Source organism: Chenopodium quinoa, unplaced genomic scaffold (genome assembly GCF_001683475.1).
Source record: "Chenopodium quinoa cultivar QQ74 unplaced genomic scaffold, ASM168347v1, whole genome shotgun sequence".
In the NCBI taxonomy this organism is placed as follows: domain Eukaryota; kingdom Viridiplantae; phylum Streptophyta; class Magnoliopsida; order Caryophyllales; family Amaranthaceae; genus Chenopodium; species Chenopodium quinoa.
In genome coordinates this window covers 1,047,448-1,064,487 of record NW_018744874.1, presented here as the reverse complement: position 1 = coordinate 1,064,487, position 17,040 = coordinate 1,047,448, and the positions used below count along the sequence as shown (strand labels likewise).

Sequence of the window (17,040 nt, the reverse complement as noted above, 5' to 3'; positions counted from 1 at the left end):
TTAGGTGGCAGTCAACATTTCAAATCAAAACACTAGTTGGAAAAAAATAAATGTGTTTGGTAAAGTAGCGTTTCATGTACCAGTTGGTAGAGGTAGCGTTTAGGTAGTTTTACTTAGGGGTGAGCATGGGACGGGTACCCGTACGGTTAGTACTAACGGTTCGGGCACCCGATAACCAATATCACTAAAAGTGATATCCATAACCCGAACCGATAAGTTCGGGTACTCGGACTTCGGGTACCCGAATTTTCGGAACGGTTATCGGGTACCCTATAAAGTATCCAATAGTGATAATTAAACTTAAAAAATTAGTTATTATGATATTTTTTAACACTAATTAACAACAATACCACATGATCTTGACCAAATTATTAATAACATTACTAATTATTGATATTTATAGTGATAATGAAGTAATGTAAGAGTTTAAATATTGAAAAGATAGATTTAAGTAGGAAAAAAAAACAAAATAATTGCTTATCGGAACGGAACGGCTACCCGTTAATTTTAAAATGATACCCAAAAACCATACCCGATAACAAATTATCGGAACGGGTACCCGAACCGTTATGGTTATCGGATCGAGTACCCTAATTTTCGGAATGGTAACTGAACAAGTTTTCGGGTTTTCGGGTAGTTTTGCTCAACCCTAGTTTTACTTAAACGTTAAAAATATTAGCATTTGAAAGATAGCGAGTATCTGTAGACATCGTTTGAAGTGTGCCTATGTAAGCATGTGGTGAATATGCTTAACACTCATAGGAAGTGGGAATTGACATAATACGATTAGGGACAAGGAAAGTAGGGGGCCGCTTTAAGGAACTTGTAAACCGTTCACGGATCGTAAAAGACAACCGCGACAAGGGACAATGATAAGCAACAACAATTGACCCGTGAATGTTATACCTCATTCATAATCCATAAGATTACTAACTCCATATGGTTCGAAACTATGAAAGGAGGATCATGGATGATAGTACGATTTTAGTCATGGAGTCACATTCGCCCGTATTGGCCTCTACTCGATTCTTAAAGCGAAAAGTATTCCTGCAATCTCAAAGGCATGCAAACAAAGATTCAATTTGCTCCAAACTATTATTATGCTAAATTGGTTGAATATTAATGCACACATATACTTCTAAACTATTTGTGATCACTTAAATAACAAGATTAAAAAGGAACCTAAACCGATTATCCAAATTATCTTATTAGGCGTGATATTCAACTACATATTCTCTTTAACATGCAATATAGTGATCAATATAAAATATACTAAAATCATCATTAATATTGAAATTAATTTAACAATAATATCGTTAGTCAAATAAAATTATAATAATAACCTTAATCATGATACTATCAATATTAAAATAAAATAAGTAATTAATTACTCATATTTCGCGTGCTCCTTTAAATTGCTACGTGATGAATAAATTGTTAGTAACTTCAATAAAAATATAAATCAAATTGAAACAATTAAATTAAAAAGTAGAGTTGATTTGGTCCTAACCCTCAGTTAATTCTTTCTGACTTTCATGCTTTGGTTTAAGGACGGAACCTCAGGTCAAGTATGGACTGCTTAGAGTTCTTAGGGAAAGTATTGTAAGAGAATAAGGAGGCTAGTGTTTAGGCTAAAGAGGGACGAGAAGAGAATGATTTTTGGTGTAAGGAGAGAGAATATTTTTGGTGTCCTGAAACTGGAGAAATCAAGGGGGTATATATAGAGAAAAAGAGTAAGGTGAAGCACGGAACTCTAAAAGAGATAAGAGCCGCAAAAAATCCCTAATTGGGCACCGTGACACGGTACTGTCCACCGTGGCACGATGAAGCACGTCGTGTCGCGGCGTATAATTTGTCTAAAAATGCGTCCAGATTCATTAGCTCATAAGCATGTGAGAAAAAAATGTAGAAAAGACACGGAGCACCATGACATGGTGAAGAGTACCGTGCCACGGTACAAGGCACCGTGACACGTCAGCAAACACCGTGGCGTGGCAATTATGCCATGACGCTGCAAATCCAGTTTTTTACGCGTTTTTTAAACTATGATAACTTTTGATCTGTGACTCAGAATAAGACATATAATATATCTTGGAAAGCTTATCAAGTCTACTTTCCAACTCAATTAAAATCAAGTCAAAATCATTTGTAGATTTTAATATATGGCCGTTTTAATGAAAGGGTGTCAGTTTTGGGCCGAGTTTAGTGTTTTGCTCATATCTTCTTCGTTTTAAATTGAAATTGGGCTTTTGATATATCGTTGGAAATATTATTTCAAGGCTTATTCAACCAAATAATATTTAGATCAAAATTATAGGGCCACAAAATCAGTTCAGCTCGACTTTGTGATGTGGACACAAAAAGTGGAAAGTAAGTCATGGTTTAGGCACATGGGCTAAGAATTGGGTTGGTTTACGAAATGTATTGAATTAAACATGGGTTTAAGCACTCCAAAGGTTAAATACTCAACCCGACCAATAATGACAGTGAAAGGTAGTTCATCATCGAATTTGGTTTTTAGGAGACAGTTTTAGGTATCTACAGTATCTTTTGAAAAAAATTGTTTACTTGTTAAATATCATGCATCTATTTTTACTCTATTTTATCGTTTCAACAACTATTTTTGCCAAACAATGATTTAAAGCGGGGGTGAGAAATTGTTAAAAGTATGAAATAGTGGATCATGAGCTTAAAATAAAGGTAATTACTAATCCGGTAATAATAATATGACTTCCAACAAAGAGAAAAAAAAACTTTTCAATCATATTGCAAGTAGTATTACATTTTCATTTTAAAAATAGGGTGAAAATTGAATGAAATAACAAAATTACACTTTCTAGTGGTTTCTACCCCTTTTATTCTAACTTTTAAGTGAAAATAGGACTTTACACTAGGGTGCACCATGCTGCACCCGGAAGGCCAACATAGCATATTGTTGTTTGATAAAGAACATTTATATGTTGTACAAAGAACATACCTATATGGCTATATACATTTGATAATATGTTCTTTTATGCTTATGTTCTTTTACAGTTTTACCATGATATATTTATTGATTCAACATTTTTTTGGGTTTCAATAATACAAAGTATGTTATTTAAATTTGGCTCGTATGTTCTTTGAATTTGGCTCATATGTTCTTTGTGATGATGAGTGACGCACAAATTCTATTTTTTTTTTTATTATCATATATCATATTAATTTTATTTATTTATTATCGGATGTTATTTGAATTTGATCCGTGTACTCTTTGGGTATGAATTATATGTTATTTACATTATAACTTATATTCATTTAACATATGTATATTTGAATTTTGAAATTTAATTTGAAAATAAAATTTTGAATTATTTTTAGTTGAAAATAATTTTAGAGAGAGAAAACTGAAATTATTATGGAAAATTGAATTTTTTGGAGATAAATTTTTTTTTTGGGGGTTGGGGGGGGGGGATGATATCTTTGGTAAAGATGTGTAATTTTTCATGAAATTCTAATAAAAATTTTATCACAATTTTTTTGTAATGTATTTATGTTTTTTTAGTAATGCATATTTTTTGTTAAACACAAATTCTTTTTTGTTGACCTGTAACTAGGGCTGTACACAGTTTGGTCTGGACCTTAACCAAACCAAATCGCATTTTAGCGTTTTGGTTTGGTTTACGGTTTAGAAAAATACGGTTTGGTTTCGATTTTTTGGGAAGTACGGTTTGCGGTTTGGTTTGATTTTTCCAAAATTATAAACCAAACCAAACCGTAAACCAGTAAACCGCATTTTAATATTTATATAATTTCTAAATAAATTAAAATAGTTATTATATATTATTAAAAAAAATAAATAAATAAAAATTAAAAATTATTAGAAGACTATACAGTCAGTATACTACTATACTCTATACTCTATACTCATTCTCAAATAGTTATTATATATTATGTTTAATTTTTATTATGTGTTATTGTGTTAGCACTTAGCACTTGATTAGTTGGTTGTTATTTTGATTAAAACTTTGTAGTATAATTTAATCCCTTTGGCCTAATTATTTGAACTTTATTATAAATCTAATTTTTTCATCTCGTAGGATCTAATTTTTTCAGCGCGCCGTGTAGGATTATAAATCTTAGTAGTAGCCAATTAAATAAGAGATTATTAATTTCTTTTAGAATTAAATAATTTAAATGCCATGTAAGCAAAATTGGCGAATGAGATTTTTAAGTTTAAATTAATTAAATATTATATATTATCTTTTAATATTAGAAATTTTATCTAAATATATAACCAATTTTAGGCTCATAAATACAAAAAAAAAACATTATTTAAAAAAAAAAAATCAAACAAACCGTGCATCGCACAGGTTTCATCTAGTTTATTAATATTAGACAATTTTTAGGAAAAAATGTCGTCCCATCATAAACCGCAAACCAAACCGCATTATTACGGTTTGGTTTGGTTTGGTTTCAATACTAATATGGTTTGGTTTGGAAAATTGACCAAATCGTATTATGCGGTTTGGTTTGGTTTTGACTCAAACCGCACCAAATCAGACCACGTTCACCCCTACCTGTAACGGCTGTAACCCTATCTTTGCTCTTGCAGAAGTCTTGCTCAATTTAGGGTTTTAGAAAACCCTCTGAAATCAAAGGTACCCAGAATTTCTCATTTATGGATTATGAGAAGAAGAATCTCGAAGATACAGTAGCACCCTCTTCCGTTTTGACTTATCTTGATCCACTTTACTGGTTTGTTTTCCATCCTCTGTTTCTAATTTTAATTTCACTCTAAAAAATTTTGCTCAATTCTATTGCATCTAATTAAATTTCTAAAATTTTCTTTTAGGAACGATAGATTTGCTAAGGAAGAACATTATGAATGGCTCAAAGATTATTCCCATTTTCGTCACCTAATTTTGGAGAATATTCAACCTAATTCCTCTGTAATTTCTCTGTTTCATTATTTTTAGAATAGTAATTTTTGAAGGGTTTAATTTTTTAAATTTATGGGTTTGATATGAATTTGTTCAATTTTTAGGTTTTGGAATTGGGTTGTGGAAATTCCCAATTAAGTGATGAAATGTATAAAAATGGGATTAAGAACATCACTTGCACTGATTTATCCCCAATTGCTGTTGAGAAAGTGCAGAAAAGGTTGTTGTTGAAGGAATTCAAAGGTTTGTGCTTTTCTTTGTGGGATTTTCTTCCTTCAATGTTACAATCATCTTGCTTGCTGCTGTGAATTGTTGGCCATTGTTGTCATTTAGCCACTTTAAGTTTGTCCCGGCTTCGAATTTTGGATTTGGATTGAATTTTATAAGCCTATTGTTGTGATTATCTCGTATAATGCTGTTGATTTTTGGTGTGAACAACATAGCCTTCCATGGACATCCTCGGATATTTTCAAGGTGTACATCATTTTGTGCTTATGCAATATGTTGGTGTTGCTAATTGTTGCCCTTTCATTAAAATTCAATGTGAATTTAGAGAAGATTTGAGGTTTAACCACTTGTGGAAAGTCTGATTGTCAAGCTGTTTGTCTTGATTGATTATGAATATATTTTGGTTTAACAGTAGTGATTTTTGCACTTTCTTGCCCCCTTTATCTTAACTTTGGATGATATGTGCTGCCTTAAATGTCAGAGATAAAGGCCATGGTTGCGGACATGCTAGACTTGCCATTCGCAGATGATTCTTTTGATGTGGTTATTGAGAAAGGAACAATGGTGAGAACAATATTAGTAGCTTAGCCCTAACTATTTCGTTTGCAAGTGCAATTGGCTTTTAATCTGCCAAGTTTGGATATACTTGTCATTCAAGGATGTATTGTTCGTGGACAGTGGTGATCCATGGAACCCAAAAGCTGAAACCGTTAGCAAGGTCATGGCAATGCTTCAAGGCATCCATCGGGTCTTGAAGCCAAATGGTATCTACATATCAATTTCTTTCGGGCAGGTAGTACATTCACACTTTGGTTCACTGAATTATATAAGATCTAGCATGGATTTTTCTCTTCTTTATTTCTTAACTTTCTGCTGCAGCCACACTTTAGGCGTCCATTATTTGAAGCTCCTGATTTTACATGGTCGATGAAATGGAGCACCTTTGGGGATGGATTCCATTATTTTTTCTACACTCTAAAGAAGGTTAGATTAGTTGCTTTATGTTTTATGAAATAGGTATGGTTTTAGGTGTGAGAACATAACCAACATTTATTTACTGAAGGAATTTGTTACATATTCCTATAACCAGCATTATGAGTCTATTCTAATTTATAACAATTGAAGAAACAATTTCTTAAGATAAGCTTATCTTGTATAAACTCTTGGAATATATCAGCTGTTATATTACTCAGATTTGGTTAGAAGATGGATACAGTGCCAAGTGTACAACACAACCATCATGAAAACTTGCATTAATTTTTGTCCAAAATGAACATACTCATGTTTGATGTTGAGTTTCATATTTGAGCAATTGAGGTGAAATGGAGAATCAGAGTGATATTGAACTTATAGAATACTTGTAACTAGTATTTGAGGAGAATAGTAGACAAGAGGACTTGATTTGTGTGTCATAGAAACCTGTATACCTCTTTACCGGTACATGTCATTCATATTATTGGATGTATGTTACTATGCTTCACTTAAACTTGCAATAACTAGCTAGGCCAAATGATGCTATCTTTTCTTTCCAATATGCAATTTGAATACCATGAGACTGCATCTTGATCATGCATAATTATGTTCAGCTCTATTATTACTAATTTTTCTAAATGCAAGTGAATTATGTTTCTATGCTACAAACCACAGGGCACAAGATCATTGAATAATTATCAACCTAGTGAAAGGCTAAACCTTCCATCAATCTGCTTGTATCAAGATGAATTGGAAGGTGAAGATTTCTTATTCAGGACCAACATTGTTGAACTGGAGGACAACTAAAAAGGTGAAGTGGTCAAGAAGCGGTGTCGTTGTAATAGGGTTTTTTGCAATCTTATTCTCTTGTTAACCTTTCTAATGGTGTTCATGAATCATGTTTTGCATATCAAATCATTAGTCCTTATTTGCTCAAATGATTGGGCAGATCTTATTATCCAATTGCGTGATCCATAGCAATATAGCATCAGGAATTGCCCTCTAAGACAGTGTCCTACTGTTTTCATTTTATTAAAGGGGTCATTTTGTTGGAGCTTCTGGAATGGAGTTAGAGTTCATCCATCCATTTTATTGTTTGGTTAGACGTTTTAGGAATGGAATCTCATACAAGAGGGTTCTAACTCCAAAAAAAAAAAACACGTAAATTTCGTTCTCTAAGTTTGTACCAATAGACTACCACTTGGCACTTTCCCATTAATAATTTATTATCATTTCAAAATAATAGACATCTTCCTTTTCCAGTATAACTCCTAAATACAGTGGCCTATTTACATCTTACATGTATTTCAAATACTTGTGAATTTGAAGGAGTTTCATCCTGAATTTTTAGCTTCCCGATATTTTATTTCCTTTTTTAATGAATGACAAATTCATATGTTTCTAACATGAGGGTTTAGTGCCAACAACGGTTAAAGTGGTATACATGAATATTGCAAAAATCAAACTGAGACGCGTAAAATAAAACGAAGAAAGTATGTCATACACTTGTAACACTTAATAAAGTGACAATTTAACATCCACACGACCATATTCACCATAATTCATAAGCATACACAAATACATTGATACTTAAGGCCAGTTCTCATATATTGAACGACCTTTACACAAAAAAAAAAAAAAAAAAAAAAACTTAGCATTTGTGTACTTTCTGAACATTTTAAAAAAAATGACTAATTAATAAAACGATTAAAAGTCAAGGTCAACTGGAGGATGTGCTCAAGTTTTTTCACTTATAAAAGTATAAATACACAGTACTCCGTATAAAACTAATCTCACCAGAAACAAAGTCAATTGAGTCTTTAAAAAAAAAAAAATTAACAAGTCAAAACCTAGTATTCTGCAAAATCAAGAAAATCATCATATCACTTGATTTTGTTCTCTCTGTATCTTGCTTGCTCTGTTCCAGATTACATGGATGATAGCATTAGCGAGGCCGATTGCGACTATTATTCGCACAACTCCAGCGATGACGACGATGACCTTGAATTTGACGATATTAAAACCGATCATCAATGTCATTCTCTCCCTTCATGTCAGGTCCTGTTTTTTTTTTTTTTCTGTAATTCTTTATTACTTGCTCTGTTTTTTAAAGATTGTTACCCTTATTCTTAAACTACTCTTTCTTATTTCAATCTGATCCACCATTTACGTACTACACTACATATATTCAGATTATCATGGATTTCACGCGTCATTTTCCTCAATTATTCCCTATTCATACTTCTTTTGTCCCTAATATTATGTTTCAATCTTAGTTATGTGAAATTGAAATTCGACTCATCTTTATTATCAATATTGAATTAATGTTTTAAATGAATATTTTATGGGCGAAAGAAATTAAGAACTGAACTGAATTGAAAAAATAAGCTGAAGAGAACATACTTTTAGACCAATCGTGATTCACTGGGTTACTTTTAAGAGACTATACTTGAAATCTCAAAAAATAATTATGATATTTATATTATGTTACTATACTAAAGTTTTTTTTTTTTAATTCTATTGCCATTACTTAAGTCCTAATTAACTTGGGATTTAACTTAAAAGAAGATAATTATGATATTTTAGTCTCGTTAGTATCATGTGTATTAAACTAATTAACTAATAGTTCATATGAAAAGTGATAATTAGGTAATTAATTGATCTTGACAAATTGGCTTAATTGACTTGTAAGTAAATAGTGGAAATAAGGGCTCTTTTTAAAACAAAGCATTTTTTTTCCATATTATTTTACTATATACGTACGTAATAATAAGAATAAGGGCCAATAAAAAGCGTTTTTCTAGTTAGATGCCTTTCTTAGGAGAAAAAGCTAAGCACAAAATGACAAGTTGTTGAATTGAAGAAGCAAAGTTGAGCTCTACTTTTATGTAGTGTGAATTTAAAAAGAGTTGGAATAGTTTGTTCCACTAAGTCTTTTCCACTTACATTACTAAAAAAAAGTATCTCTAATAGCGTTTCAAATTTAGGTAATCTCCCGTTCTTTAACAATTGCAACATTGGATGGTACTCTGTATTACTAATAAACACCTGGCCTACCTGCTTTTGGTAGGTAGCGTGTTATTGTTTTTCTCTTCCAACTTGCTTTGCAAATTCATTGATTATTCTTGGAAGTTTGAAATCGAACAAAAGGTCTAAAGTTGGTCATTTTAGCCTCCATGGACTTCATTCATGCGAATTACACTGCCTTGAATTTAAATTCTCTTATGAAATTCTATGAAAATCTGAAACTGATTTTGTTATACCTTGATGTGATACTTGGAGGCTGCTAAACCTTAACAACAATGGCAAAGGTCATCTCTTTTGCTGATTTTTATTTTTCTATTATTTTTGTTAACAATTAGGAATTGAAACTCTTTTCTGTATTCCATTATTTGCACAAGGATGATCTGATGTACAGGAATTTATTTGTATCTGCATGAATCGGATCGGTCAATACATGTCAAATGATTTTGGAAGTTTTGGAACTACCAACAGTCTAATGATATTGATTGGGATTGCATATGATCAAGTTATGATTTCCTATTTTGGTTCATGCAGGTTATTACAAGCGACTCTCTATTAGCTGCACAGGTATATTTTACCCTTTAGTTCTTTCTAACAAGTTTATATTTTGATATAGTATTTCGAATTCCCTGTTTTAATTTTAGGATCATTTCTGTTTTTCTGTCAGTGGGATGTTTTACAAAGAGTGATGGACTTATTGATGGTGGGAGTACACCATGCTCGTACTTTACTTATTCATTACCATTGGGATGTTGATAAGCTAGTCACGGTGTTTGTTGAGAAGGGCAAAGATCACTTGTTTGCGGAAGCTGGAGTTAAAATGGTTAAATGCCCTGATCTTGGCACCTACTTATCGCCTTCTTCAACTCTCTTCTGTAATGTTTGCATGGAGGATGTTCGGTACAATGAAACAACTCAAATGGATTGCCAACATACATTTTGCAACAATTGTAAGTACTCCTACTTCACTAAACTTGGTCAATGGTAATATGCATTTATTTACTTGTATTCAAACTAATGACCAATTATGGTCTACAACTCTACATTGCTAATGAAATTGATCTGTTTTGTTGGCACGAAAAGTAACACTCCTATGAATCGGATTCTGTTAGTCCAATCGCAGGGTAATTTGTGATATTTTGTGTGTATGATTTTCTTTACCATATAGGAATGTAACTTTACCTGATATCGGACCCCAATGCCAAGGATCCACTAGGAGTTCCTATTTTCCTATACATTTGGGACAAAATTTTATTTGGCTACTTTTTATGTCTGTAAACTGCAATAGCAAAATCAAAGAAAAAACTTTGAAACATTGTTAGAGCAATTTGAATACATTTTTTTTAATTGCATGTTTATCTCTGCTACCATAGTTTTTTATTGTTCATATTATTAACTAATAGCACTATTATATTTATTGTACGTCGTATATGCTTTTTAGGCTGGACAGAGCATTTTATTATGCAGATAAGGGAGGGTCATAGCAGGCGAATTAAGTGCATGTCACACAAATGCAATACAATATGTGATGAATCTGTCATACGAAACCTAGTAAGCAAGAGAGATCAAGATCTAGCAAAGAAATTTGATCGATTTCTACTAGAATCATACATTGAGGAGAATAAATTGGTGAAATGGTGCCCGAGTGTTCCTCATTGTGGAAATGCTATACGTGTTGAGGGTGATGTGCTATGCGAGGTGGGATGTACATGTGGTTTACAGTTTTGTTTTAGCTGTTTATCAGAAGCACACTCTCCTTGTTCATGTTTGATGTGGGAATTGTGGACAAAGAAGTGGAAAGATGAATCGATGAACCTAAATTGGATTAAGATCAATACGAAGAACTGTCCATCATGTCATAAGCCTGTGGAGAAGAATGGAGGCTGCAATATTGTTAGATGTTTGTGTGGAAAGCCTTTCTGGTGAGTTTGCTTCGCTCTTTTATTCTTACTGTCTTTTCATTTCTAAGAATTTTGAACAAGTTCCGATTAGAAGGCTAGGCAATCAAATGGTTTTTTTTCAATGAAGTATTCACTCGATTACAGAACTTATTAATTGGACTTATTGTAACTTTTTGTGACAACATAAAAAGTTAATAAGATGAAGAGAGTATTTTAAAGATATAATACAGAATTAGATATGCTCTGTGCTATTAAGGCTTATGGGATTAAGGCTTTGATTGATTGATTGGGTACAGAATTAGATATGCTCTGTGCTATTATCGACTTTGCTAAGTGTTTGTTTAATATTGTTTCTAATAGTTGGGTGTGTATGCAAGCAAGGAGCTACAACCATGCCTGTGGGCGTTATGTAGACCCAGACGATTCAGTTGAGCTTAGAAGAAAGACCCTCTACCGATATAGGCACTATTATGAACGGTTCAAAGCACATAGAGATTCCTTAAATCTTGAGACTGAACTAGAGAAAACAGTAAGAATGAAGATATCCTTTTGTGAAGAGGAGACAGGGCTTCGAGAGTTTAACTGGTTGGAGAAAGGAATGTGTGTATTATTCAGGTCAAGACGGGCTCTATCATACTCGTATGCCTTTGCCTTTTACATGTTTGGAGATGAATTATTCAAGAACGACCTGAGTAAACGAGAGAAAAAGATTAAGCAGAATCTATTCGAGGATCAGCAACAGCAATTCGAGGCTAATGTTGAGAAACTCTCAAGGTTAATAGAAGAGCCATTAGATAAGTACTCTGTGGATGAAGAAGTCAAGGCTATAAGATCAAAAGTGATTATTTTGTCTAATGTTGTTGGCAAGTGCTGCAAGAGTATGTAAGTGCTGCATCTTCTATATCAACACTTAGTTGCAAGCATGTTTTTGTGTTTATTCATGTTTAAATTCCAATGCTGATCTTGTTTTAACAACAATGATGTAGGTATGATTGCATTGAAAATGATTTACTAGGCTGCCTTCGTTGCAATATTCATAATATCGCGCCTTACAGATCAGATGGAGTTGAGAAGGCGTCTGAGTTCTCTGCTAGCCTGTCTAACATGGGCAGTCAAGGCATACCATCAGAGGAAGAGATAAATGGTAAATAGATTGGTCAATTTTTGTTATTTTTGTATGTATCCCATTTCAATTAACAAAGATAAAGGAGGATATCATATTAACCCATATTGTACATCATGCTAAAAATTCGCAATTTTAAGATGGATAATTAACCAACTTTTGATGGTTTTGTAGGGTGGATGGTGGAAATCGACGAATCTTCAAAATTTGATAGATCGAATAAAAGGTCGAGGGTTAGTTGATGCATGCTACATTTGGCAATGGCTGTACAGTGTTGTGGCAGATTCAGAGATTTCTTGTGATGAATTCATCCAAAGAGTTTCTTGATTTATGATTGATAATAAAGGTACTTGATCATATTTTTCCAAGAAAATCATGATTGTAAAGTTTTAGGATTATTTTATGTATAACTCCATTGATAAGGAAATTGGTGTCGCATTAACAATGTTATGAACTAAAGAGCAACAATTGGTAGTAATTTAGACGTGATTTGATCCTACATTTTCAGTACATATTTTACATTTTAGATGTGACTTGATCCTATATTTTCAATACATTTTCACATTCAAATAAAATGTATTTAAATGAATTGCTCGGTTTATGTCAAAAAAATAAAATGTATTTAAATTATACTTACCTCCGTTTTTTTTAGTTGACACGTATTCCTTTTTAGGAGTTTATTTTTAGTTGACACGTTTTCTTTTAGGATAATTTTTATGCCTTGTTTTTTTAGTATACCCCACTTGCTTTATCAAACTCTCTCATCTCCTCTCCTTAATATGTGTGCCTAAATTAAACGTGTCAACTAAATACGAGTAGAAATGGAGGAAGATTATGCATAGTCACACTATGATATTCATGTAATGAACACAAATGTTGTACATTGTATATAAAAAGAAATCATTTACGTAATATTAGTCATGCAGCAAGGACTTGCATGATTCGTTTTCAATGTTTGATCACATGAAATAGGTTTTGATCCAATATACATTAGAAACATAAAAGATATTGGTGGGGAGGGGTTATAGTAGAAAAAGTTATTTTAATACATTTAATTGTTAATAAAAATTATTAACCAATCACAATACATTTGAGCATATACCGTCTAAACTTCTAGAGGTTGTATTATAAAAGTTGCTTTTATTTTTACAACACTTGATCATTGTATCTAAACATCATATTATCCTGAGATAATAAAAAAAAAAGTTGTTTCATTTTAGAAGACCGGATCATTATTGTATTATTTCTGGCAACTTAATGCTAAATTTGATAATATATATTATTATTGATTTATTTAAAATTTACTAGTAAAAGAGTTAGGTTTTGACGAATTTTACTAGAAGTGTGAATGTTAATTGTAAGATAAATAACTATGTTAAATAAAATCTACCAGTAAAAGAGTACGGAGTAGTATAACTGTATAAGTGTTAGTATTATTTTAAATTGCTTTAAAATTACTTTTTCCTCTTAAAATATTTTTTTTTTCCCTCTTAAGCAAAGTATACATCAAACACAAACTTTCATATGTGGTTGGCAATACCATGCGGCCAGCCACAATATTAGGCCCAAGCGTGTCAAGGCCGGCCCAGACTCGTAACGGCGTTTTGTTATAACGGGGTATCGTTATCAGTTTTGAATTTCTTTTTTTTTCCTCTTTTTTCTCCAAAAAGAAAACCGCCATTTCTCTCTCTTGTCACTTCACTCTGCATTCTGTCTTTGAATTTCTCTCTCTAACTTCAGTGTTTTCTCTCTCCTCTTTCTTCTTTCAAATTCTCTTTGTTCTTTAATTCTAATTTGTTCATCAATGGGAAAAATCAAAATCGTTTACGGTAAGGGTAGCAAAGCTTCTTCTGCGAACAAAAATGGCGACGATTCAGGTTTTTTTTTTTTTTTTTGCGCTTTTTTGTATCTTTTAATTCTGCATTTTGTTTTCGATTATTTTTTAGTTTTTACTTATATTTTTATTTTTTTTAATTTCAGATTCTGCTACAATTAAAGATACTGATGATTCGGGTTTGTTATTTTGCATTTTGTAATTTGTTGTTCATTTTTGGTTAGATTTTGTTAGTTATGTTTTTCGTTTTTAATTTCGTTGTTTGAACCCTAATTTTTCTTTATAGTTGTTTTTTTCGTTTTTGAATTACGTTTTATGAACCCTAGTTTTTCTTTATTTGTATTTCCAGATGTTTTTTCTGTTTTGAATTATGTTTGATAATATCAATTTTCAAACCCTAGGATGTAATTTTGACGTTTTTTTATGGTTTTTTCGCTGTTTGTTGATCGTTTAATGTAGTTTATTGTTATGCATTTTTAACTTTGGTTATTATAATTTGTGTTAATTCTTCTGTTTTATACATTTATTTTTGGTATGGTTTTGTTCTGTTTCAAACAAATTGAATTGTATAGTTCTATGATTTTTTTCTGTTTTATCGAAATTGAAGTGTATACTTATTTGATTTATTGTTATATGTTACATTTTTTTTTATAATCTTTGTTTTTTAAAGGTTTTGATCTATTTTTGTCCTAGTTTTTAATGATTTAATTTTTAAGTCACTGATTGTTGTTCATTTTGTAGTTGTTTATGTATCAGAAAAATGAAAATTAAAATATCTACTGTTTTGTTGTTTTTATTGTGTGTTTTTTGTAGCCTTTAGCATATATGTTACTTAAGAGGTTTCTGTAAGGGTTACTTTAGGGGTTACTACATTTTATACTAGAGAGGTTACTTGATTGTAGTTGTTGTATTACATATGAAAGGTGTTATATAAACGGTTTTCTAGAGTTTAGTTGGTCCATGGGTTATCTAAGGGGTTACTTTAAAATTTACTTGGATTTAATTGGCACAGGAGTTACTTAAGGGGTTACTTAAATGTTTTCAGACATTAGTTACTGGATGGGGTTACAAGAGGGGTTACTTATCAGGTTACCACATAAGAGTTATTATAGAGGTTATCACAGGGGTTACTTAAGGAGTTAGTACAGGGGTTACCTAATGGGTTACTTTTAAAGTTACTATGATTTAGCTAGCACATGAGTTACTTAAGGGGTTACTTAAATGTTTTCAGACATTAGTTACTGGATGGGGTTACAAGAGGGGTTACTTATCAGGTTACCACATAGGAGTTATTATAGGAGTTATCACAGGGGTTACTTAAGGAGTTAGTACAGGGGTTACCTAATGGGTTACTTTTAAAGTTACTATGATTTAGCTAGCACAGGAGTTGCTTAAGTGGTTATCTAATTGGTTAGTTTTAAAGTTACTAGGATTTAGCTACCATAGGAGTTTTGCTTAAGTGGTTACTTAAAAGTCACTAGTTATCACAGGGGGTTTCTTAACAAGTGATTTTTAGTAGTTATTAAATGGTTTACTACAAGGGTTACTTAAGTTATTTTTAGATGTTATTATAGGTGTTACCACAGTGGTTACTTAAGTTATTATTAGAGAGGTTACTATACTTGGTACTTTAAGGATTACTAAAGGGGTTACTTTATTTAATTTGATTTTGTTGCTTGTGTAGGTGTTGTGAATGATGGTGGCACTGAAGTTTTGCAGCAAGCTTCTGGAAATACTGCTGCTGATTCTGTTGTTGATGGGGCTGAAGTTTTGGATAATGCTTCTGTTACTGAGCTTAATGACCAAGAATCCAAGATGATGCTACAACTCTCTCTTCTATACCTCCTGCTAAACAATTGTACTTATTGGCTAAAGATACTTGTCACTCAGTGAAGAATAAGAATGAAGATGCTGAGGTTAAGACACAAGCTGTTGAAGATGCCGAGGTTAAGGCAAAAGCTTTGGTAGTCAAGAGTACTGATAAACATTTTGAGGGAAAAGTAGGTGTTAAGAAGAGAAGTAGGAATTTGGTTAAAGATGAAGATGTGGATGTAAAACCAAAGGCTAGGAAAGCAAAAACATCAACAACTCTCTCTGAATCTGTTATTGAGTTGAAACCTTCTACTAGAGCTTCTACATTAAAAGAAGGCGCAGATGCTGAAGTTGTTGAAGTTGTTGATATTGAAAAAGGGTAAGATAAATTATGTAATATTTATATGTTTTAATATATGCATATTATAATACTTAGGGGGTTATATCTGGGGTTACTTTTTAGTTACTAGGGTTATATTAGTGGATACTTAATATGTTTGAATATGCAGTATGGGGTTACTTGAGGAGTTATTATGGCTTACATAAGGGGTTACATGAAATGCTTTAATTTCTTTTTACTTATTATGAGGTTACTTAAGGGGTTACTTGTTATATAAGTGGTTACTCGAAATGCTTTAATTTCTTTTTACTTTTTATGAGGTTACTTAAGGGGTTACTTGTTATGTTTTAGTATGAGTTGTATTTTTAATTGATGTTTTTTTTTTTCTTATATGATTTGTTTCAATATGCACATATGGGGTTACTTGAGAATTTATTAGGGGTTACTTAAGGGATTAGTTGACTTCTTTTTTTATTCTTTATATATTTTAGTTATATATGATGTTACTAAGGGGTTACTTCTTATTTTTTATTATGATTTGTATTTTTAATTCATGTTCTTTTTTTTTTTGTTTAGGGTTTCTGATGTTACTGTTCGTTGTAGACCTTCTGGTGTAGCTGAATTAATGAAATTGATAGCTGAAAATAAAAAACAAAGACGAGCTGTTTATGATATTGGTTTTGGGAGCTTGTTTTCGATTAAAATGACTGAATTCCCAAGGGAAATGATACAATGGCTTTGCAAATGTTTTGTTCCTAGCAGTAGGATGTTTGTTATGCCTAGTGGTGAGAAGTTTCAATTAACTGCTGCTGATGTGCATGATGTATTTGGGATTCCAATGGGTTCTCTGCCTATTCCAATTCTCGCTCGGGGAGATAATGATTTAA

General features: G+C 32.0%; 2 protein-coding genes across 8 annotated transcripts; both read left to right on the top strand.

The window, feature by feature from the left end:
* The first annotated feature begins 4,530 nt into the window (after positions 1-4,530).
* On the top strand, positions 4,531-5,940 carry LOC110705038 (methyltransferase-like protein 13). Its single transcript, XM_021882860.1, has 5 exons — positions 4,531-4,734; positions 4,832-4,928; positions 5,024-5,162; positions 5,629-5,711; positions 5,826-5,940. Exons 1-5 carry the CDS (start codon positions 4,658-4,660, stop codon positions 5,829-5,831), a joined length of 402 nt encoding a protein of 133 aa, XP_021738552.1. The 5' UTR covers positions 4,531-4,657; the 3' UTR covers positions 5,832-5,940.
* An 87-nt stretch (positions 5,941-6,027) lies between these two features.
* Positions 6,028-16,856, top strand: LOC110705036 (probable E3 ubiquitin-protein ligase ARI2). 7 transcript variants are annotated; one of them, XR_002508033.1, is made up of 12 exons: positions 6,028-6,131; positions 6,795-6,930; positions 8,047-8,172; positions 9,678-9,710; positions 9,811-10,093; positions 10,585-11,065; positions 11,405-11,926; positions 12,031-12,188; positions 12,342-12,513; positions 14,148-14,180; positions 15,686-16,192; positions 16,730-16,856. XR_002508033.1 is itself a non-coding variant. In XM_021882855.1 (9 exons), the coding sequence occupies exons 2-9, from the start codon at positions 6,865-6,867 to the stop codon at positions 12,407-12,409; spliced, it is 1,737 nt and encodes a 578-aa protein (XP_021738547.1). In that variant the 5' UTR covers positions 6,028-6,131; positions 6,795-6,864; the 3' UTR covers positions 12,410-12,693. The 7 variants fall into 7 exon arrangements, 5 of the variants coding, with proteins under 5 accessions (XP_021738547.1, XP_021738549.1, XP_021738548.1 ...); XR_002508032.1 differs by lacking the exon at positions 14,148-14,180; XM_021882855.1 differs by lacking the exons at positions 14,148-14,180; positions 15,686-16,192; positions 16,730-16,856 and having other exon boundaries at positions 12,342-12,693.
* The last annotated feature ends 184 nt before the right edge of the window (positions 16,857-17,040 follow it).

Bases quoted from the DNA above. Each gene is read 5' to 3' on its own strand.
- LOC110705038 (XM_021882860.1), top strand. From the start codon at position 4,658: ATGGATTATGAGAAGAAGAATCTCGAAGATACAGTAGCACCCTCTTCC. The intron at 4,735-4,831 runs GTTTGTTTTCCA...ATTTTCTTTTAG, and splicing joins TATCTTGATCCACTTTACTG to GAACGATAGATTTGCTAAGG. The intron at 5,163-5,628 runs GTTTGTGCTTTT...CTTAAATGTCAG, and splicing joins GTTGTTGAAGGAATTCAAAG to AGATAAAGGCCATGGTTGCG.
- LOC110705036 (XM_021882855.1), top strand. From the start codon at position 6,865: ATGAATTGGAAGGTGAAGATTTCTTATTCAGGACCAACATTGTTGAAC. The intron at 8,173-9,677 runs GTCAGGTCCTGT...TGGTTCATGCAG, and splicing joins ATGTCATTCTCTCCCTTCAT to GTTATTACAAGCGACTCTCT. The intron at 12,189-12,341 runs GTAAATAGATTG...ATGGTTTTGTAG, and splicing joins ATCAGAGGAAGAGATAAATG to GGTGGATGGTGGAAATCGAC.